Source organism: Vidua macroura, chromosome 9 (genome assembly GCF_024509145.1).
Source record: "Vidua macroura isolate BioBank_ID:100142 chromosome 9, ASM2450914v1, whole genome shotgun sequence".
NCBI classification, from domain to species: Eukaryota; Metazoa; Chordata; class Aves; order Passeriformes; family Viduidae; genus Vidua; species Vidua macroura.
Window position 1 is genome coordinate 26,617,916 of NC_071579.1, and position 24,772 is coordinate 26,642,687.

At 36.3% G+C, this 24,772-nt stretch overlaps 1 protein-coding gene across 1 annotated transcript in view; it reads right to left on the reverse strand.

The window, feature by feature from the left end:
- FAF1 (Fas associated factor 1) overlaps positions 1–24,772 on the reverse strand; it is a 152,582-nt gene that overhangs the window by 39,940 nt on the left and 87,870 nt on the right. The window contains exons 9-13 of the mRNA XM_053985070.1: positions 11,657–11,752; positions 10,907–11,033; positions 9,988–10,051; positions 8,940–9,021; positions 1,129–1,283 (exon numbers count right to left, since the gene is read on the reverse strand). Coding sequence (XP_053841045.1) covers positions 1,129–1,283; positions 8,940–9,021; positions 9,988–10,051; positions 10,907–11,033; positions 11,657–11,752 — 524 coding nt within the window. The remainder of the gene's footprint in view (positions 1–1,128; positions 1,284–8,939; positions 9,022–9,987; positions 10,052–10,906; positions 11,034–11,656; positions 11,753–24,772) is intronic.

The following is a 24,772-nucleotide window of genomic DNA, read 5'->3' on the forward strand; positions in this document are numbered from 1 at the left end:
TAAGAAACACAAAGTGTAATTTAAAAAGCACATTAGAAAAAGAGACTATTCCATTCTCCAAGGTCACCTCAGTAAAGAAATATTAACTATAATTCACATAGTGAAGACTAGAAATGCATAAATGCTCTATTCTAATAATCCACAAGAGAAAGAAACCTAAATGTGTAATTTTCCTTGTTCAGTAATCACTGGAATTGTGTAAAGAAGTGGCAACCTTATTCCAGGCCAAATGACTGTTGCATCTTTCAGTCAAAAATTAGAATAACTCTGATTATAGTAATAGACATAGGATGTTATCCTGGCAAGACATGATCAGTCATCTGGGTAAATAAAGGTTATGAAATAAGGTCCAAGTCAGAGAACCAAACAAGTCTGATTTTTAAATGTTATAATAATAATAATAGCATTACTTTCAGTAGACCATGACCAACTGATAACTAAAGAACAGAGAGGCCTTAGTGAAACACTAAGAAAATCTGTAGGTAATCTACAAAAGTTGTAGAAGGAGGTGGAATCTACAGTTTTAATTTCTTTACTCATCAGCAAAATTATGGTCTCTCTAAGACATAAGATAGCTTTTATTATATCAAAAGCAAAATATCTGAACATTCACAAAGGAATGTTCTATAAGAAAACTGTAGTTCAAAAAAGTTCATATGAATTGCAAGCATTTAACATTTTGCATCATCTGTTCTTAATACTAATTGATCACACAAATGTTATTTTTAAATAAGATTTTCATTAACAACAACAGTTATACCCCAGACAACTCTTATGCAGTTACACCAACATACACACAATTCATGCCATGTAATATTATGGCATTGCAGTGCATAACTGTGAAGGCACATGTTTGAATATAGAATCATGTTTTCAAATAAACTGAAAAAAAAAGGGAAATAATTTCTTCCATTACTTTATCGTGCACAGGAATAAGAAGTCACTTTGTGATGAACACAAGGCCAGTCCAATTCTCAACGCATGTCAGCCAGCACAGCTCCACTGACCAGCTGAGAATGAGCATGAAGTTTTAGCTCAAATAGATATTAGGCACCAGAAGATTTGATAGTCAGAGATAAGGGCCTTCCCTGAGAAAAGCTGCTCCACTCAGAGTCCAAAGAGTCTCACCTTGCTCTGTTTGCTTCTTTTGTCATGTCCCATGCCCAGGTTATGAAGTTCTGACTCAGGTAGGAGACAATGGATTCAGCACAAAGCATTTGTGAGCAGAAGACGTTGGTTAGTACGCTTTCATCATGGTGGAGGTAGATAGCAAGAAGCTTTCTCTGGAAAAAATGTGACAAGAGATGAGTGAAAAGTTCCTCAAGCAATTCACAATTTAAAGTTGCTGCTGCAGATTTGTGTTTTAGTACTCACAATGGGGTTTATCAAGGGTGACAACTATCTCAACACAAGAAATAATCAGCAGATTTCAAGTTAAATGGTCCACTTCTGCAAATTTTTAAATATTCTTAATGCTTCTTAATATTCTGAGTACTAAAATACAATATATTATGTGTTTAGAACATGAAAAGAACAACAAATGAAAAACAAAAACCTTATTAACAGACCTAAGAAATGAGTGAACTTTTTTGGCTTGTTGCCCAACAAAAATAACATTTCTGTGAACAAGGAACATGCCTCTAGCATCTACCACAAAAAGCAGTTATAAATAACCTGAAAAATGGTAGTGCATTGCTATCACCACCTCTGTAGCCAAAAAAAGAGGCACTATATGTTGAGATGGTGTCTATGGTCTCTTGAAACAAAATATTCTATGCTGTTCTTCTGGAACTCTATCAAGTAAAACTTGAGCTTCACTGCCAGCAGCTGCGTCCCCATGAAAATCTCAGACCACCTTTTGGAAAACAAGTCTGTGTGCATGTAAATATAGAAAGCAGGCTGCAAATATACAGGGAGACCATGAGCTAGCTAAGGACTGTGATTCTGCAATTAGCATTCAATGAATTATAAATATAATTCAGAAAATTACAGCTTTCCATTCCCCAGTACCCATATAAATTACTTTATTTTAAAATAGTACTTGAACATATTTGCTATGCTGTCAAGATGATACGGTGCTATTTTCAGACTTTTGTTTAAAGTAATTTCAAATCTCTTCATCAGAAGTAACACTGAACCCTAGATATTGATGTGTATTGATATAGCAAGACATGGGATGCAATTTCCAGATCAGCTGTCTTTGCAGAAAACCCCTGCAGGGCTCTTGCCTCATATACTGGCTTTGGATAAAATTTAATGACTGTTTATAAAAGAACATTTGAACATTCGACTTTGAGAAAGGGATTAGTAATTTGCATTACTGTTTGTCTAATTTAATTTAAATGTTCTTCAGAACCACGTATACATGTGCCAGGAAGGGCCATTAATAAGCCCAACATGCAGAGATCCATATAAGTGCAGCCAACAATGTTGACTGAAACTAAACTTGAAAATCCAGGGCACTGATGCACAATATCATGCAATAAAACAGCATTTCTGTGGTGATATTTAATTTAAAAAGAAGAAAGAGGCAGGGGAAGATCAGGCACTGTCTGTTTTTGAGGATCAGCCGTTCTGCATTTCAAAGCGTCGATCCCTGCAATATCCAGGTTACTGTGCTAGAATCTCAACTATTATATAGCAGTTGTAAGAGAGGGAGGGCAAAGATGTGTTTACTCAGTGATTAGGGCCTTAGAATAAGCCTCTAGCTCCTAGAGAGACAGCTCACCACTTATTCATTTGGACCAATTCACAAAGCCTAGAAAGATTAAACATCCATGCTGAGAAGACAAGCGAATGCAGACGGTGAAAAAGAAATAAAAATTCTTTAAAAACTCTGAGATGACTTCATTATTTTTTCCACAAGGAAACTTTAGGAAAGTGTTTAGTTAGAGAAAAACCCACATTGACCTCTCTCTAAACCCTTAATCTTTCCTTTGTGGTGGCACTGCTTTGTGGTAAGCGGATGGCTTTGCTCTCCTCTTTTCACTGGGAGCGGACAGAAAAAAAGGCTCTTGAGAAACACTTTTACTTCCAAAGAAACAACCCCATGAAACTGTTAAATATGAGATTCCGTACAACAGAATGTTTCAAAATATGTACAGTTTTAGGCTTAAAGATTTAGGGACAAATTTCAGTAAACAGAACTGGCACAAACACAATGGAGGTTTACACTGAGTTACTTCCCAAGGGAATGTAATTTTTGTTGCATCAACAAATCTCACCATGCGAAGACTAAACTCCATCACATATAAAAGACTGTACTTGTATCTGACACTTCATCCAAAATGTCAAGGGTAGGCACAGGCATACTGCTATCATAAATGCAAAGAGGTAGCAGGAGGAACTGAAGGGCTAAAACATTATTTTGAAAAATATTTGTGAAAGCCAGGGGCATTTTTTCCTTGGAAAAACAGATGATTGCAAAAGGCTCACAGCTTGAAGTTTGTTGTTGTTGCTGTTGTTGTGTGGGTTTGTTTCATGTTTATTTATTTTACTAACTCATGGTAGCACATATATATAAGCAAGTTTTGGTTGTTTTTATTTCAAGCCTTTGAAAATTCAGAGTAAATTCTAGGATTCTATTGTAACTAATAATGGGTATTTTGAAGTCAATTTTGAACTATTAAAATAGCCTTACAAAACTGTTGAACAGTCTCAAATTACACAAAATAAGCTCACTAACAGAGCACTAGACTGTTCTGTGTTGGGTTTTTCAAAAATATGACTCAGAGGTTATATATTTAGCATGCAATTTTAAACAAGGAAAAAAAATACAACAGGGAAAAACTTTTACTAGTCCCTACAAAGGTATGGGGTACCAGAAAGGTTTCAAGCACTGAATAACTCAAGTCCAAAGGCCTTAGGACTTGAGGAACTTAAGCCACCAAGGGATGCATTTTTCTGAGTACGTGCATGCTGAAGACCAGGCATTTCAGAGAAGTTAGCACACTTTATACAGAATTAGAAGAAAAGTTGTCTCTGATGCAAAGTTGAAGAAAAAGTTGTCACTGAGGCAAAAAAACCTCAGTTTTTTAGATCTTGAGGTGACTAAATTTGCATCAGTGGGTAATGGGATTTCTAAGCTTCTCAGCCAGATCCTAATACTGTGAACAACTCAGAAAACTCGAAAGAATATGAACTTGAATGGGAATAGGAATGCAATCATAGGGGTCAGCAAAATCACAAACCTGAATGGTTATTTCTGAATCTCAGGTTTACAAGTTCAAGTAATGACTGAGACAGAAAAGTTCATGATGTAACAGCTGCTAGAGGCATGAATGTTCTGTCAAACTGGTAGGCTAACAAATCACAATCTTAATTTTTTCCTCCAGGTTTCATGCAGTGAGAATTAATTGCAATAAACAAAGGGATGCCTTTGCACTTCTTTAAATCTCTGAAGTGCACAATCTGATCCACCTGTCCAAGGTGATCTTGGAGCTCATGGGATCAACCTTTGGACACAGCTAGCCTTATTTACCTAGCCTTGTAAAAGACATCTGAAAAAAACTGTATCCCACAGGTTCCTAAAGTAGGAGTGATGTGATCCCTGTAAACTTCTGATCCCATACTTTGTATTAAATGTGGCATAAGACAAAAACTAGCTCCTAGTTTAATCTTCCTGTAATTTTACCTTTCAGTACAACATCTAGTCTCAAAAATCCATCAGTGATGAAGAATCCACAGGAGCCATGGTAAGGTGTTCAAACAGCTACCCACTCTCCCAGGTAAAGGTGTGTTAAAGCCTGATTTAGTCTACTTTCATCTTCCAACGATTTGATCCTATTATACTGTTGTATCTCCATTTCAATCAATTGCATCTGTAGTGATATCTTACATAATTCAAATAGTATCCAGTAATTAACACCAAACTCAGGTAAAATCTATAATCACAAGCTTTGAAAGAAAAGAAAATGTAGAGGGAGGCAGACAAGTTCAAAAACTTCCATTATTTAGTAACAAATACAGAAGATGCTGAGGAGAGACCCATACCTGGGAGCAACCCTCCATATATGAAAATGAAGCTACTCTTTAGATATGGAAAATGAAGGGTGTGTAGGCAAACAGTGAAGCTACTTCACTGGTGTTGGAGTAGAAATTTCTAAACTATAGTTATCCACAAATTCAGAAATAATTTACAAATTAAAGGACAGAACTGCTAACACACATCAGGCAAGACTGGAAAGAAAATGGTGACTAACATGGGACTTAACTGGAGTTTATGTACTGATATTTGCCATAGTGCAGCTGCTTCACTCTTCACTCTTCCTGAAAAGCTAGAATTATACTTCTATACCTGTCCTCCAGTTTCAACCAGACCATGTACATTAGTGGGCAGTTATTTATGTTTAATCAGAATCTGTAAAGTGGTAATTCCTCCAGCTGCAATCTGTAATAATTTCAGTATAAACTTATTTAGCTGAAATAATAATGGACATTTTTCTGAGTTACATAGATAAAAATGATGCTACAGAAAGCCCTGTATGAAGGAATATTCTGCTACCACCATGGAAGAGGGAAAAATAGCTTTTATTTGAACACACCCAATCATGGAAGGAGCATACTTTGCTCTAGGTATTCAGGAAATAAAGAACCCATATGTGAGAGGGATGGTGCTGCCTCTAAATTGAACCTAAAAGACAGAATTCAAGGAGAAGAAAAACACGGTTCATTTTCAGAATGCAGGAATATATATTGAGGTGACAATACCAATCTGTGCTAAGAGAGATGTTTCACATATTTATTAAAAGTCAGTGGACAGAAAGGTTGAGAGAGGAGCAGGAGGTGAGCTGACAGAGGTATATAAAGATAAGAGCTCCTGAAAAGGCAAAGGCAATGTCTTTATTCTTTCTCTCAATAAAAGAGTAGCAACCACCTATAAAAATGGAAAGACAAACAAAGTCTAATAAAAGAAAATACTTCAGTATTACTCACATATATAACTTCGTAAGCTTCAATATAGCAATTAAAAGCCAGTATTTATAACAATACCACCATAAGTTAGGATAAACCCTCTGATGTCTCAGAACACAAGACACCCACAAACTGCTTTCAGGCACAAAGACATCTTCCCCAAACACCTTGTTAAAAAATGTCTATTACAGGATTTCTTCCATGGCATCAGGTGTAGCAATTCCTATGGCAATGTAGCCCTGTAGCAAGAGTAAATCCATTCAGAAACTTAGAGACAGGGAAATTCTTCTTTCCAATAGACAGAGGAAGACTTTCACAAAAACCAGCTTAATGGTTGATTTAATAAACCTCTGTCTCTCTTTCTCTTCCTGACCCCATCAAAGGAAATACTGAAAATATTTCCTTGTCATATATACAATAAGAAATGAATACACAACACTCTTAACTATCAGGCTGCTGGAGGCAGCTGGGAATTTCATGGCCAAGGACACTGGCTGTTAAAAGCAAGGCTCTATATCTTGGGTATTGTATTTTTGTGGTAAAGAGTTATACAGGTTTTAAAGCAGAGCCACATTTGACCTCATTCCACTTCTCCTACCCAAAACTGCCATTGTTGAGGCAGCAGCTGCGCCAAAGGTTAAAAGATACCATCATGAATGTTAATCTTCACTGGCTAACAACTCAAACACAGCAGATAAACACCTCAACTTTTTTTACAAGGAATTTCCTTTTTCAAGCAACATTTTGTTAAATAACTATGAATTAGCATCCTCTCCAATGCATGAAAAGACAATGAGATTTAACAGGAGACATCTATTTTCGTAAAAAGAACTTGAACTCATATTCTGCATTCAAAACATGTGTTCTGACATAAGTTAATTTTCTTTAAATAACCCAAATTAAAATATTCCTGGAAAAAAAGCTTCATGTTTATACACATTGGGCTCTTTTTTTTTTTTTTTTTTTTTTTTTTTTTTTTTTTTTTTTTAAGGTAAAAAGTATCCCCAGTACAGATTTAAAACACAGCTGATGGCTGTCTCACTAGACATGAACTGCAGAGTGCACCTTCTGCTCTGGACAGAGTTGAGAATTTGTCAAGAAAAGGCCAAGATCTCTGAGCACTCAAGCTGCCAAGTGCTCTCAAATTAAATCAGTTTGAAGCGGTTTTCATTAAGATGGATTGAGTGTGGCATCGTGAGAAACACTCTATCAAATGTAGTGTTTTACTTAGTGATTAAGTATATACCAGTTGATGAAGCAGCCCAAATCCTTCGTAATCCCACCACTCCAATAAACATTTAATGAGTATATAAGTTCAAAAAGCCTAGTAGAGGATTTAAACCTTCAATCTTGTTTTTATTTACTCTTGGAACTCAATTTCTCACTTCAAGTGAAGAATGCTGGTGCCTGCAGCTCATCTGTTGCCCTGGTAAAATTAAGTGCCCTCCATAGTATAAATTAGAAGACAAGACACACAGGTTGCAATTTCTCCAAAGCTTTTTTTTTTATACTGATAGATATTTTTTAAATTATTTTAGGAAAATAAACTATAAAAATATGGAATAATGTGTCCCTTTCTTCAATTCTGAATTCCAGGAGCCAGTACTGAAAAAATTACTTTGTAACAGGGAAAAGCAGTGAAAATAAATGGTATTTCCACATTCTCATATCTTTGTATTAAAATCAGAACGTTACAAAAAAAATGATGCCATTCCAAAGGTGGGAGAGAGAGCTTTCAAAATAAGGCAATATTCAGAAAAAACCCCAACAATTCAAACAAGACAAACAAAAATTAATACTCTCCTAAATATACACATATATACATATATATGTGTACACACAATGGTTTTATTGTGATGATGACCTGGTCTGAATAAGTAATGAACTATTAAAAATGTAAGGTAACACAAATTTCAAAAGTAGTATGTAAGTAGCACAAGAAGTATTTTGAGCAACAAAAAACTAAGTAACTGCACTGCACTAATATCAGATTTATAGGCAGAAAACTGTTTATGAAAGTTCTTTATGAGCTTTTGTCCACTATTACACTGATACACTCAACCATTTCTGATGACACGACACTAAATGAACTTTCCAACTCACACCCTTTCCTTGTTCAATTCACAGGATTTTTTTCTCTGTGCAAAGACATAAAAATATTCACTAAACTTAGAGTGTTAAGTATGTGCCAACTTCAGTTATATAGTGTGGATTTATAACTCTCACACTCATCAGAGCATCCCCTAACAAAATACAAAGGCTCCTTCCAATATGAATGACTACATTCTTCCTTTTAAAATTAAACATCTATCAGGAAAAAAAAAAGTAAATTTAAACAGCATGATTTTCTTGTTTGTGTTTCAGCTTTATCTGTGCTTAATTATGCAGGGTTTTGGGTTTCTCCTTAGTGAATCAAGTCACCAAAACTTAAATAAACTGTCCCCATTCTAATTTTATTAAAATACTGATTTTAAAACTGTGCATGGAATAACAGAAACTTGAGATGCCTGGTTGGATGTACAGAAAAACTAAACAACCAAACCTTAGTACTGGAACTTACTTGGCAGATAAAGGCTGTACAAAGGGGGGGAAAAGGCACACTGTATTTGAGAGAGCTTCCAATTTAAATTTACAATTTCATTAGCCATTCTTCAAAGGAGTCACCAACATGCAACAGTGAACTTGTCAAGCATAAGACTCACAGGCAGGGTTATCTGCTACTAGGACACCATTATTTCAGGCAGAAAAGGGAGGAGGGGAAAAGAAAATGAGTAGATTTGACAGCCAAAGAACTCCAGTAAAAATACAGCCTGAATGATTAGAAAGCATCAGTTATTCACTGCAATTTCAGCAACCACCAAGGTAAGTATCTCAGTCAGTCAACTGAATGAGTGCAACTCTTCTCAAACAATAAAAGCAAAATAACTCCTAAATGTAGCTCAGCTTTTCAAAAATCAAGATGAAACCCTTAAGGTGATTTCCATTCCCCCACTATTTTAAATAAAGTAGTTTTAATATACACTTACATCTCTAGCTTTCCCATAGAAGGCTTCTTGAAAAGCAGCCTCTAATGATCCAATAAAATAAACAGGATGGCAGTCACCATATCTATTTGAGATAAAATTTCCATTAACAAAAAAGGACAAAATCAAGTAATTTCAATATTCTACCTTTTCATATATTCTGTAAATATAATGCATTGGTTAAATCTTTAGAAAGATGAGTATTACTCTTCTAAAGAAAGAAAATATTTAGGACCCATTTATTTTCTGACATTGAAAAACTCAAAGTAATGAAGTACTACCTTACAAACTGGATCATAAAAACATTCTGTTTACACATGTAGATGCCTTAAGTTCTACACAATTCTCTATAAAATTTCGATTAAATTTTCAAATTATTTCCTCTCTTTATTATATTCTTAAAGATTAATTGAAGGCTATTCTTCCATTACACATTAATGCATCTCATACACATAAAGGACTATTTCATCACAGGAGTGAAAGCAGAAGGCACATAAACTTTGCATTACTTTGCAGCTTCTACCTATTCAATGAAACAAGCAACTCTTAACAGTGCATGATTTGATAGTATAAAGTTTTTAAAAAATCCAGAATATCTCTGTTTTTTATAAGTCAATATTTACCCAACCACTTTGCTATTGTGAAAACTCTTACAGCAACTATGTATTTATTTTTCAATATTAATCAGTTTCAGCTTTTCTGTTCCTGCATATCTTAATAGAATTATCATATACAGCCAGTCTTTCTCATCCTTCTGGACCTCTACATAATTAAGTAATGGTACTACATAGTGGCAAAATAAATAAGAAAAGAATCAAACACTCCAGCTTGGGCTGATAAATAATTTTATTTCAGAAGCAGTTCTAGCAGCAGAGTTAGAATTAAAATAAATTAGATTAGGATGTCGAAATATGGTATATTCCATTAGGACGTCTAAATATGCTATAATCTCACAAGAAAACGTGTAGACTTGGTTTATTCTTATTTTCATTATTTACTAACTTTAACTGAGTTTGTTACAAGAACTGCACAGTTAACAGGCTAAGCTTACCTTGAAGAAAACTCTGCTGTAAATTGTAATAAGGCATCTCCTTCATTTTCAGCATTTTCTGGCACTTAAAAAATGGAAAAAAAAAAAAAAAAAAGAAATGCAACTCTATGGAAACAGGTTGTAATATGCAAACACATTCACTTCACAGGTATTTCATGTTCCCAGCTTACTGAAGTGTTACCAAGAAACCATATAAACTTCATGACAGACTATTGACTATGAACCTTTCGAAAGACAAGAAATTTCCAGAGGGTCTCATGAATATATTCAGGTTTTCCTAACAGTAAAATCCTCAGGTCCAGTGTAATGTGATATATCACTTGCTTAGAATTTGCACTCTGGACTTACTTTAAAGCTTGCAAGGCTCGACCCTTCCTATCGAAAATGTTAAAGAGTTTTCCATATTATTTCCATATTAAAAAACTTCTAATGAAGTAACACTAATGCAAGCCTAAAGTAAATAAAGAGTATGAAAGAATTGCTTGTAGGAGGTAACTGACTGCTCCTGCTCAATCCTTTTCATAATTCAAGGGCAAATAATCACTGAGAAATTTGATTAGCATAGTGACTAAAACAATCAAAACTAGAATCTAGAATTTTCAAAACAGGGAAGTGGAAATCTAGTTATCTACAGGTGCATTTGGATAAAGAACACAATTTCTCTGACTTTATTTGCTACACATCAATTTTAAGTTCAATTATTATTCTTCAGCTGCAAGGTTAAAAATTTCCCTCCAGGGAAAGGTGTTTTTATAATTGCCAGTTATGTATGCAGTATTTTTCCTTGATACATCCATGAGACGTGACATTCAAACAATTCTACCATTCCTATAAAAAAATACTTTCTAACTGTGCAGAGCCCTCCCATCTCTCTGCTTTCACCTCTGCTGTAGAACCTCCAGTTAATTGTAACTCTTACTCATTGGCGATTTCCTCAAGGCAGATGAAGCTACTCCAAACATTTCTCCATCATCAACTCCAAACTCAGTAGCATCTTCAAAGTCATCTCCATCACTATCACTAACCATATGAACATCAGTGCATTGCTGTATAAAAACAAAACCCAAAATCCACTGTAAGCTTCTATTTCAGACATTTTCAGTGAAATACAGAATACACACACAGTGACAAATACACATAATACACTGCAGTTTAATTTACTATTTTATACAGCATTATCAAAGGTAATTTTTAACAGAAGCCTGGTTGAGCGAAATATTATGTGACAAAATGCATTATTAAAGAATCTCTGCATACACATAGTTAAGCAAATTTTATCCAAATTTAATGCTGTTTTTCCATCTAATGGTACCAGAGTTGGTTTAACTGCATAAGAAAAAGGGAGAAAAGCCACATAATGGTGGCTTTTATATTGGTATTTGGAATACCCATATAAAGGAGAAAAATCAAAATTTTAGTGCAAGGAGCTGAGGTCTCATCTCCCACAGTCAGATGCTTTGCTGGGGTTTGCTTGCTTTGTTTTTTCTTTTTCTTTAATGACTCCTTTGCCCAGTTCCTCACTTTGTCACAATTACAAGAACTGTAAATGGATTGCTGTAAGATGCAATTCTGTTGACCCACCACAACAAGAGGGATGGTGACCACTGCACCACGAGGTGTCCCTGCCTGTTCCTAGAGCAGACTGGTAACACAAAGAAGATGTCCTTACCTCCTCTGACTGCTCCCTTGTTTGTACAGGTGAAGATCTTCTTCCAACTGTGAGTCGATGGCAAGGAAAAGTCAGTCCCGACACAGCTAAAGTCATCTACAAAGCAAGCAGTGGTTCTTTATTAAAGCCACAGTCTCAGTCAAAGGTTGGGGGGAGGGTTTAAGGTGGTTAGAGATTCAAATTAAAGATGCATTATTTAAACACATATTAAGAAGCCTGAAAAACTAAAATGATTCCTTACATTAAAATATTCAAGGAAACATCAGTTGAGTTTCACTGAGGTGTATGCACAGAGTATCAAAACAAATTCCATGGAACTGCAAACTCCAAAATTGTTCTTTTCTCCTGAAGCAGTACTGAAGTTTGAAATGTTACTGTACATGGCAACTTTTACAGTGCTATGCTTTGATGATGCAAATGTTGATTTTTTTTGCTAATCAAGAAGCAATTGTTAAAGATGCAAAGCACTGATACAAGTAAATAAAAACATTTGAATCATCTTGAAAAAAATTGTGTTTTGAAAGATCTGTTCATCAGCAGATATTGCAATAGACACAATCACATTGGAAACTTAAAAAATATATTTCATTTCCTTTTTGGTCACTTTAAATGTCAATGCACACCATGTTCCTCATATGAACAAAGACACACAGCCCAAACTGGTGACACTGCAGTCAGCACAGTCCACAAGATGGATGGTCAGCAGCCAGTGCCAACAGAAACAGCACTTCTGCCCTTTGCTGTATGCCTAAATCTCAATTTTTAAGAACTACCTACAGAAAAATTCAACTGTCATTTGAAAGACAAAATTATTATGATGCCTGCAAACACACAGCAATAATATTTGAAAATCTGGTCCTATATTGCATTTAAAAATACACGAATCTGGCCACTCTGTGACCAGAACCACCTGTGCCATCCCTGCACTTAAAGCTTCTGCCCAGCCTCCTGCCTCTTCTGGAGAGCACATCAGTCCAGGAGAAGCAAGCTTGATGACCACAGACAGCAATTTCAGAAGCACCTAAGACCTATCTGGACCGATTTTACAACGTGAGTAGCTCTTAAATAAATTGACTGGTTTTGGCAGTGATAAAGTATTTAATGCTATGTAAATTTCAGTGATGTGTTAGTCCTGGCTGTATGTTTAAAACTTCTTTTCTAATGGTTCCTTCAGTTAAAGCACAGAGAGAACAGAAAAACACCTAGATCCTGTAAAACTTATTAGTATTTTAGCAGGGCACAGAACGAAATATTTACATTATACATTTCAGAAATATAGCACTCTCCTAACTGGACTGTAAAAACATTAAGGTAAAATACATTTCACTCATTCTCAACAAAAATCCAAGAATAAATCATAAGCCTTAAATTTCATTTACTGCCATGAGCACTGAAAATACCCCATTTATTTTTTATACATAATTCAGAGTGACTTTCTCACTTGTCTGCTAGAACTCACAGAGATTTAATTTGCTGCAGGTTGAAGCAGGCTGATTAAGCAGGCTGGTTACCAAATGAATGTTAACCTGTCTGAACTAGCCTACTGTCACATTCTCGCAGCAAGGTTAAACACAAGTTTAGCTGTGTAAAAAGCCCAGCAATCACCCTTAAAGGAAGTGAGTTATAATACTCTGGAGTAAATGAAATATTAAAGACGACACACAGGTCTAGACCAATTACCTATGGAACTCCTGTGACAAGAGCATAAGAACTGCATTCTCTGCCATAATCCACCATTTCAATTATTTTTATAAGCTTTTAATAATAAACAAAACCCAACTGTTATAAACTGAAACTTTGCCCTGTAGTTATCACACCATATGAAATGCTGGTAAAACACACAAACACCCACATTAACCACACACAGCCCACAGTTCCCTCTCTCACAGCATCAAATCCCCTGACAGATGCCTGGAAAGGCTCCCGGTATCTTTTACATGCACATTAAAGAGAGAGTGGTAAGATCAAGCAGGCAGTTATTGTGCTGCTTCATCACTTGGCCGAATTGCAGGGTGTTGCAATTCCAATTTGCAACCCTATATTATAGTGTCAAAGCGTCTCTCAAACACGAGCTAACAGCAGAAGGGGTTCCACATCAGAGCCTGTTTCATCCTACTCTCCAGACAGTTGCTGGAATGTTGGGGGTTTGTGCACACTGGAGTGAGAAATCACCCTTCCCTTTGCTTTTTTTTTCTTTCCCTTTCTGAGAAGTTTTTTGGGTGTTTTGTTTTGTTTTTTTTTTTTTTTTCCCAAAAGAAATAGCAGCTCTGCCTTCATTCCAAAGTAAACGAGAGGCATCAACATTCTTCTAGAATAAAGTTATCTTCATTCAAAGATAGAGAGTACTCTTGCAAAGAAAGACTCTAGCATCACAAAAGCTCAAGCTTTATTTTGGAAATCATAAAAACACCAAGACTAAGCAAAAGATTGTATTCCAGGCAGCTCAACAAACCCTTTCCTAGTACTGTGAATGCAAGGCACTGATGGGAGCACCACTGAAGTGTCTCAGTGGCAAGAACTGTAGATCTCACACTGCTCTAGGAGAGGTTTTTCTTTCTGAATACTGCACCTGCCCCCTCCCAAACAGAGATGCAGAATATTATCATTGCAATAAATTATCATTGTGTTTCAGCCACCTTCCTATGGGAATGGACAAAATCTTTATACCAACCCCATAACTGAAAAAACTGGTTTGTAGCCTGAGTTACAGGGTTACCTGAGTTACATGGGTACCTGATTACCCATATTCTCTAGCTTATGAGCCCATCTGGCTGTGAAAAAAACCCCTCAAAAATCAGTCACTCTTCTGAATTTTTTTTTTTACATGAAAGTCACCACTATGTGGGTACCAAAATTTTAATGGGATGGCTTCCACATGCACAAGAAAAGAAATTGAAAATGCATTTGCAGGACTTGTGAGTGAATGACAAGCTAGGTATAGGTTATAAAAAGAAATAATACCCTAAAGCAAAAATAAATAAGATCACTCTTTTTTTTAGGCAGGGAACTTATCAAACTGTCTCAGAACTGAAAGGTACATGAGGTGGAAAGTGAAATAAAATCAGAAATAAGGAAAATTACTTGCAAAAAGTAGCTCCAGAGCCAGATCTTTTGTTCAACACTCTGTAGATACTGCTTGTGCTATTTAAAGTTTAAATAGTCTCCTATTTGGTTTCCTATAGCTTTTAAGGAGAAGAAAAATAAAATTCAAAATTTCAAACATTTCAGGGAGAGTGGCAGCAGGAGAGTCTCCTTTTAGGAAACAATCTAAATTGATTCAATAGCTCTGAGATTCAAAAAGGTAATGGTGCAAGCTGGACAAAATGCACACAAAAGGTTACTTGAAATAGATTTTAACTACTAAGAGAAAGATCACTACAAAATCTAACAACTTAGAGAGGAAAGAAATAGTCTGGTGCTCACTTGTGCTTTCCAACTCTAAGACACTAATACTATTTGCAAATGATCAGTGTGAGATGATTTGTTTTTCAATTGCCAGCATTAGCAATCGAGGGATAAAGTTAAGTAACATCTTTTCTGATCCAAACATGCAGGATTCTTTGTCAACCTCCCAGATGAACCCAGAAATATTTGCCAAATCTGGAGTGAGACCAGATGCTTTAAACAATAAATTATTCTTCATGTTATATTAGTTTTATGTAGAAGCTTCTATAAATATAATTCCGAACAATATAAACCCACTATTTTTTCCCAAATATTTCATGATACAAATATGTCTGCAGGAGAGAATGAAATCATTGAGAGCATGTAATTCCAGAGTGCTGCCATCTCATGCTCAGAGTAATATGAAAAATAACAAGCCCACAATCTCAAAACCTTGTATCTTCTAGAAGGAGTTTGCTGGCACAACTTAATTTCCACTCTTGCAGACTTCTGACATTACAAATGAAGGAACAAACTCAGTCTCTTGTACCAGTCCAGAGATATTTAATCAAGATAGTGAAGATATGGAAAAAGATAAACAGTAGAAGGAACATGAAGGAACAATACCAGCAGAGAACTCCAGCTGCAGAACTCACACCACTGAGAAATGCTGATACAAAAATTATAAGCTCCGTGGACTGCATCAGGAAAGGAGTAATTGGATATGACAAATTGGCCTTCCTCATGTTCAGCCACACGCTGATGGAGAAAAACAGCATCTCAAAAGAGATTTGAATGGCAACCATACCTAATGAGGAAAGTGAAGGAAGCTGTAGGAGCTTTCTAATGCCTTGCAAAATATAGCTGGGACACCCAAAGTGTCCGGCTTAAGGCAATAATCTGTAAAGAACAGGACATTCTTCCTCATGCTCAGTTATTGAGAGCTTGTGCTATTCACAGGATACTTGCCATCAAGGGATCCCATCTCTGCAAAGGGATAAAGCTTTTTGTAAACAAGAACTATTCAGAACAAGCAAGTATAATGTTTAAGGAAGGTAGGAATATTGGTTTATGTTGTGCTCTTTGTTAAGCTTTTGATTGTTACAAGAGCAGTAAGGGTTTTGAGGTTTTGGAGTGTGTGGGCACTCTGATTTGCTTTAATGTACATTAATGCATCTATCAGACCATACAGACACTTACCTGTTGATCAGGGCAAGTTATTAAATGGAGCCTTCAGCTCTATTACCCAGTATTTGTCAATTTTAAAGAAAACAGCTTTTGGCTGTTTAAAAGACCGCTGAAAAGGAGAAACCGTTTCAGTCACTGTAAAGAGGTAATTTTATTTTCAAACTACTCAAATGACAAATTCTTTCCAACTCACTGGAGAGGTATTTTTCCATGACAAAGTATTTTCTAGCACCATTTTTTTTGGCATAAAATAGAGATTCTTAGTAATTTGTTCTCAGAAATTCAAAGGTCAAACTGTGAATCTTACAAAGCATCAAACAGAAATTCAGAGACTACTTAATCCATGCACTAAGGGGAAGATTCTAAAAATGATGCCAGATATCACTTGCACACACAGCAAGTGAAGCAACAGGCATTACCTGACAATGGCAAGCCAAAACCAGAACCCTGCCATGGATAAACCTTCTGGATTTTTAATATAAAAAGATTCTAAAAAGAAATGTAATTTCTGTATAACTTCTATGAATCAGTCCAATTATTCAAATAGCTAAACTTCTAATACAGAATCATGTTTGGCTGTATACAATCTGCTTCAGCAGGAAACTAAATAGGGGAACTCTCACAGCATTATTTTCTATTGAGGTAAAGGAAAAAAAATCCATTTTCTGCTTTTAATACTCAGAGATAAAGTAAGCAAACAAAATTCTGGTGTACAAAATAAAAAGCATGTTTTCCGATACTTGACTCTCCCCCATAAATCTCCCATAAAAAGGGCTCTTTCTAAAGGTTGCTTAGAAGGCTGCACTACACACACAGGGGTTTGTAATACACATATATCACAACAAAAAATTCTCAATCAGAAACGAATGCAGTGTTACCTACAGATTGAAACCTAATCCTGGTTCAAATACTCCATGTGACAGCCCTTGCACCGTGCCCAAAATGTGAGTTGCTTACCTTTTCCTTTTACTAGTTTGCTCACTGATACATGGCTTAAGAATGAAGAAATACACATAACACACAAATACTCAAAGTAACTTCAGAGAGGTGCCCATAGCAAAATAGTCAATGACTGGCAGGTGTCTCCTCTGTGAAAACTTCACTCCCATAATTTGATCCTTTTTTTCATTGGATTAATTACCATGATGGTTTTTTTTTCCCTTATCAGATAAGAGAAGGGATAAGGATAGAGGGCTGAGCAAGGAACATTATCAAGCATTTCAATTTTCATATTAAATTTACTATTCTGTTATGTGACCTTTTATTATAGCATAAACTAATTTCCTGAGTATGATAAATGCCAATTTATCAGATGGATGGGTGGATGGATTCATTTTCTTGAAGATACAGGAAAAAATGTTGCATTTTGAACACAATTATATGAAGTTTGAGAAGGAACAAAAACTCTGAAAAGGAAGAAAAACTCTAGAAGGGACATTTCTGTTCTTGTTTTTCTATCAAATGTTCTATGTACATGATATTACTAGATGAACTTGGATACAAGGTATTTTAGGGATCAAATGCTTTCATTGCCTAAGTGCACTGACAGCAGGTAAGGTAAGAAGACAAAACAAATGATAAACCAATCTAGTTGGAACACCTAGAAAATAAGTTATTCTTCTTGCTTTTTACCATTGGAGCTAGATTGGTCAGGCTGCCCCACAGCTGAGACTCACTCACATTTCCATTTTCCTTTTGTAACCTATGCTTTCCAAGATTGAAGAAGTAACCTATCTTTTCCAAGTCTTAAGAAGTAAGGAAAAGCAAGGAATATCTGTATGATGGACAGGATATAGCAATTAATGTGGCATATAGGAAAAATCCAAATGTACAGGGGTGTAAGGTAGAGCAAGTGAGTGAAGTTTTGTTTTCGCTCTTGAAATGCAAGAGTAGGAAGTTTTTCATTAAACAAACAGTTGAATAAAATTGTGGTTTCTAAGTGCATTCAGCATAGTCCTTGCATGTGAATATTGAAGCAGGGGAAATAAGTGTATGGGAACTCTGGCAATCTTCTGCAGTTCTCCAGAGATTATCAGATTGCTCCACACTTTCCTTGCTGGAGATCCAAAGAGAGAAAGCAATCCATGCAAGAAAGAGGTGGTGGACTTCCAAGCAACTCATGCCATTTCTGAGGATACTCAAAATCTCATCATTTTAAGGAAAATGACACTGTGACATGAGAGAGTTTTCATATCAGCTTGTTCTTGCCACGGCTGCAGCTCCTGGTGTTTAACCAAACATTATTAGCAGTGCATGGGCAGCCTGTTATGCTCAGACAAACCCTCACTGAATTCCTTGGGAACAAACAGGTGGTCAACACTTCCAAACCCATCACTTGTCACTGTCTGTATTCAATAAATATCTTCTTTTCAATGTATAATCTCACAAAGGCAAAGTGATACATGACTTAAGAATTCCTGCATGTTCATGTTTAAAAGTTATGTTTAAAGCTCCAAGAGATTAAAGATTTTGTGTGAATTGATCTTTGTCCTCTGGCTTGTTTTCTCTCAAAAGTTAGCAAGTATTTTTCCAGTAGTAACAGACTGTAAAACTACTTCTATCCATACTGAAATACATAGTATACATAAAACAAGTGTTAATACACCAACAAAGAGCAAGTACCCCAATGTAAAATGAAGGTACATTGCAACTCAAAAAGCAAATCCATTAAATACATTCTTTTAGTTGACTGAAACAAGGGCTTTTTTGTACTGTGCAATTAATTGACTCAGAAAGATATACTACCCAGAACCGAAGGGCTCTCTTCAGTCTGTACTGCTCAACTAGACATTGTTATCCAAGTTCGTACATAGTACTAAAAAAAAATAAAATCAAACACCCAAAGCTCATCTACTGCCATGTAAGCTCTTATTCCTCCTTGAATAACAATAAAAAGTGGATGTAATTCCACATTTGTCTTTTGACATCAAATAGCATAGCTGGGAAAAACAGTCAAGTACGCTTGAGGTTTGTTTATTTTATTAAACTATTGCACAAATAGGAAAATGAACAGAAGAGTTTAAGAAATTTGACAGCCCTTGAAATTAACTTCCTCTGGAAAATAACTTCATTTTCATTATGCATCTCCAATAAAAAGAAAAAATCTTGACAGGTATTCAACGTTTCATTTTAAACACTAACTGGATGAAAAAAACATCTCTAGTGTGGAGTGTGTTCAGGTTATAAATCAGTAATGCTTATTTTAACTCCTCACAAAGTGTTGTTGAGATAATTACTGCTGACAGCTTTATTCAAGGTTCATTTCACTTTTTCTACTATTTTTCCCCTGTTAGAAGTTCAGCAGGGCCCATGGGAAGATCCACCCCTCACACCTGTTAGGGGTCTTCATGTTACTGAGGCCAGTTTGGACACGTCACTTCACATTAGCATTGTGCCAGAGCGCTGTGACAATTACTTATCGCAGGTTTAACTTGAAAAAAAGTTTCTAATCCAGCCACAAGAACAGTGTCAGAGTACGTAATTTAAACCTGTCAACACAGGTTGTAGGAAATTCATTCCAAGGATTTCAGTCGTGTTCCCATGGTAGATCTCTGAACTATAATGAAGCTTAAAATCACAAAGGAATGCTATTGAGTTAAAACACAGATCCCAAAAGTTTATAGAGCTCTGAACTGAAGGGAAAAAAAAGTGTCTGAACTATTACTCATGTTTTAAAATTTGATAAGTTCTTTAGATTAGGATTAAGAGACTGCCATGTTAATTCTCCAAAATTCCAAAAGGCTGCTGCATATTTATCTTATTTTGCTGCAGTGGGAAGGCACAATGCTGGCAGATCTTTACATGTGCTGAAGGCAGAAGTATGGTGAAGCAGCTCTGGAATCATCTTGAGGATGGTGTGGGAGGCTGGAGGAGACCCAAGGCACAGTGAGGAGGCCACTCCTGTCCTTCAGACACCGGGCGAGGGATGCTGGCATTGCAGCAGCAACCACCCTAAAGGCAGCTCCACAAAGCACAACGAGATTCTTGTGAGCTTGAGAAAAAGTGGTGCCTGGTGCTCTGGGAACACCCAGCCCTGGTGTGCTGGTTGAACACACATGCCAATTTTTGCTACGGGCCCTGTTAATCACCAGCCGTGTTACTGTGCATCTACCCCTCTCGTTTGCTGGCTGAATTAAAATTATCCCTGGTTTTGATTATTTCTCATTTGACTGAGCCTAGTTAGGCAAATTAGGAATTAAAGCAGAAGGACAGCTACTGTAGTACTTAATGTTGCTTCAAACCACAAATATATTTAAAGGAAACACAAAGAAAATAATATTTCCTCATACTACGGATTCTGCTAAAAAGAAATATACTTGAGAGACTGAAATAAATACCCGTGATCACTTACAGAGCTCATTCTTCTTGTTAGACAAAAACTGTAAATATTAAAAAGGATGAAAAATCTGCCAAGCCATTTGCAGCTATTTGAAACACAGGGTAACAGAATTAAATAAACGCTGAAAGACCTGGAACACAGTTAAGTATAGACTATGAGGCTAATTGTGGATCTTGAGTTAATTACTTTCCACTGATACGTTTTCTCAATGGTCTTTTACATGAGTTTTTTCTTTCCTCAGTCTGAACCCCAAGGCAATTCAGCGTGCTAGCCTCCAAACTCTGGGTGATTCATTGTGTACTTCTGCCTTAGGATTTTTAGTTCATGCAGAGAAAGCCAGGCTTTCACATCAAGTTGATGTTAATGTGCACTGACAAAGCAACAGTAAAGGAGCTTCATGTTTGTCACAACGTGCACTCTTTAATTTAGTAATTGCTTTATACTGATATGCAAATAATGACACATTTCCCAAATTTCCAGTTCCTCAGCAATGCTTTCGCTAATTACTCAGTGGTTAAAACTTAGGCATGTAAATTGGTCCAGTGAGTTTATTAATAAGTACACCTGTGTGAACTGATCTATAAAACACACATGCCTGGGAACAGGTCATAACTCACTGTACATTCCTGAAAGTCTCTGGAACTGAAAAAAAACAATTCTCTAACTAAATCAAGATAAATTACAACTAACAGAGTGTTGTTCACAGATAAACTGGGATTCCCAACTTTTCCTAAGCTAAAGAGAGACTGTCTTTGGGTGACAACAAATACCAGGAGTCAAAGCATCCATCAAGAGAGGGATCAAGGTAAAGAAAAGAAAAGGTCAATTAAAAAGAAAGGACAAGCATTCCTCTAGCACCTGAAAACATGGGAAAGGGCCAGTGCCCACTCATCCATCAGTTCTCTGCGGACGACCACATGCTTTGAAGTCTGGTTATAGTGGTTTGTGGTACTGTGTACTCTTACTTTTGATACTCTAACATGAAAAATTCAGCTGCACTTAACATGGATTCAGACTCATAAAAACTGCAAAAACACCCAACAGAGTTTTAACCTGTCTTGCTATATGTCTTTTCCTCAAAATTGTCCTGTTTTATTTGCTTGCTTTTATGTTCCAACAGAGTCTGTTAAATTTCTGGTATTTTCTTTATGCAACTATGTAACTGCCATAGAATATAGACAGTATAATACTTGTTTTTACTGAGTCGGATCTCAAACCATTTATTTTTCGCTATTCAGAAGAGACACAAAACCATTAACAGGTTTCTAAGCTCTGGAACAAAAAAAAAATCGTAAACAGTATAAACTAACAACAATTCATCCACATCACATACTGCCCACAGATATTCACAGATACACCTTGGGACCTGCTTTGCATTCACAAAGAGTATCAGCCAAATACTTGGCATGTTTCTGGTCTATGGTGGGATGCCATTTACTTCACAACACTGTACAACACTTTGGATGGCACAGAAGTGCCTGGATATGTTTCCAGCACTATATAATTCCTTGGCACGGTTCAAGCAGTTGTGCTAGCAGAACTGCTTCCAAAAAAATGCTTCAAACACTGATGGGATTTTTATGCTGCCTCTTCTTCATGGATATCATTTTCTGAGGAATTGGATTTTTGCAATGAAAACACAGTGCTAATGACTTCTAAAAATGAGCTTCTAAAAAGGATGATTGTTTCCTATTTTCTGTTTCTCTTACCTGGAATGTGTATCTTCTAGTGAAGTTCTGCTCTGCTTATAATAGTGGAGCTTCATTACAAAGAAACAAGCACCACTGTGATAATCCTCCAGGAATAATGCAATTACCACTTATCAAACAGGTGTCTGCTGTATTCCAAGGAGATTATCACTTCCTATTCTGCTCTCAGAGAGCACAGAATAAAAGAGAAGCTGCTACTATTAAATGACTAAGGGGAAAAGGAGTCTTTGATAATAGCTCCTGCCAGCATCTCTCAGCAGGGCATGAAGCAAATGTAGTCCTTCTATAACAACTTGGCACTGAAATGAGTATTTTGGTTTCTGTAAAACGAGTTAAAGCACCTAAATAAGACCACTCCAGTTAACTCAGTCTGAAGCATCTCTCTATGTTTCTTCATGGAATATTCCAAGAATCTCAGCACCTCTGGCTTTATGCCAAACCATCCCCCTTGTGAGTAGTCCTGAAGAGGAACTCTGCCTGCTCCAGCAAAAATGGGCTGCAGAGCTGCTCCATGAAACACATCATCTTTCAGAGACACTTCTGTGACAATCCAGGGCTTGATGAAGGTACAAAAGTATCTCCCAGAGAATTAAATCTTCTTACCAAAATACATTTGTGGGTCAAACCACAGCTGGGTGTAATTGATCAGCAAAGGCAATTTTTAGCATATTTTCAAAGCAGCTTCTTGAATAGAAATTATCTCAGGAGTGGATCTCTAAAACCAATATCAAAAACACTCTCCTATGAAATCTGGGATACAGCTCAATGTACAGAAGGTGCTATTTCTACATGACAAAACATGTAATTGGTTTGGAAACAAGCCCAGCTGAGCATCAAAGGCAGAGGAGGAGTGAAGAGAGTAAAAAATACACAGGTGCAGGAGACAAGAGGCCACTTCAGCTCCTGGTGATGTCCAGGGGTTGTGAGGGCCAGCAACTGTCCATAGGTAGGTGCTTCAAAGAAAGTAGGACACTGGTGATCCTGTAAAACCCTGTCCAGTGAAGATTACCACTGCTTTGGTATAAACTCAAAGAAGAACTGTAGCTCCTGCTGCTGTCCCTGCTGAGACACAAAAAGCCCCAATGCAGTTTGTGTGCATGTAGATGGAGAGGTGGAGTAGTGCTGTGGATACAACACACTCCCCCAGCACCACGGTGTACTTCAGGGATCTGGACTGCCCTGATCTACCCTGAAGATATTTCTCTATGCATGTGGTCATTTCTATCACATTTTGATTTTCAGGTTCTGTCAATACAAGGACAGAAATTGGAAGCAATGCTGAAGCAGCAAATATAAAGTATCAGTCTCAGTCAGTCCTTGTTTACTAATTTTAAAATCTACTCCCTTTAACAAGTTATATGAACATGTCATTTTTAATAAAAATAACTTTCATGTCTATGAGTTTCAAAGCAAGAACAGCTAAAAGCATCTCAGCAGATCAAGAAGATTTGTCAATGGCTTGAAAAGAAAAAAGAAGTAAAAGATGACAAATAATTATGTCTACAGCATCGCTGCTGTTCCTTATGCTTTAAAATTACAGTGACAAAAGAACTTAGTATTGAACCAATTAATTGCTAACAGTAACCTCAAAATTTGCTACCAGCTTTTCCTAAAAAACTAAGGTTGACTACAATACGTTGCACTGAAATGGGGTGGAATTTTGGTAGAAACCAATGCAATTTTAGTTGATGGTGCTCATCTTATACCAGCAATGAATTTGACTTTTTGAGTCCTTATTGTAAAAGATCATAATGCACTTTGCAAACTCATTTAAATTGACATTCTTGAGATTAAATGCAACAGGTATTTAGCAACACAATTACACTTTACAGCTTATGAGGGAAGCAGCACCTGAAACTGATAGGTCACACTTTAGAATGCACAAGAAATTAATGCACACGCTTTCCAAAAGGCACAGGAGAGTGTAAAACTTTCATTAAAGTTATTCCTCATGAGAAGTAATGGGATGAAATGCCAGAAACTCACAACATAATGTGGTATCAAAAATTAAAATAAAAACATGCAAAATTTGAACTGTCAGTCTATTCTTTAGACAATAAATTTTACTCCACTCCATAAATACATTCATTTTAAAATATTAGAATTTTATTAATAGTAAAAAAGACAATTGAAAATTCAAAGAACTAATAAAAATCTGAACCTTGCTCCACAGGAAAACAGAATTTGGAGTTTATGAAAGAGAATTTAGATAACATATGACTTAGTTCTCTATCAGAAACAGGTTATGGAATAGTCTGCATTTATATCTTTATATCTAGAAAGGGAGTATCTCTCAGCAAGCACCAAGAAAACAGTCATGACAAGTGGGAAATGGTTTCTCAGATCTCAGTGCTAGCTGGAAATAACATGTTCATCTTTCTGTGCCTTCCTGTCACCTGAAATATTTAAAGAGAACTTCAGAAATCCAGACTCAGTTTGAAAATGCCAAAAGGCAGAGAAAGCACATCCAAGGAATCTCTTCAGTGTCCCATTATC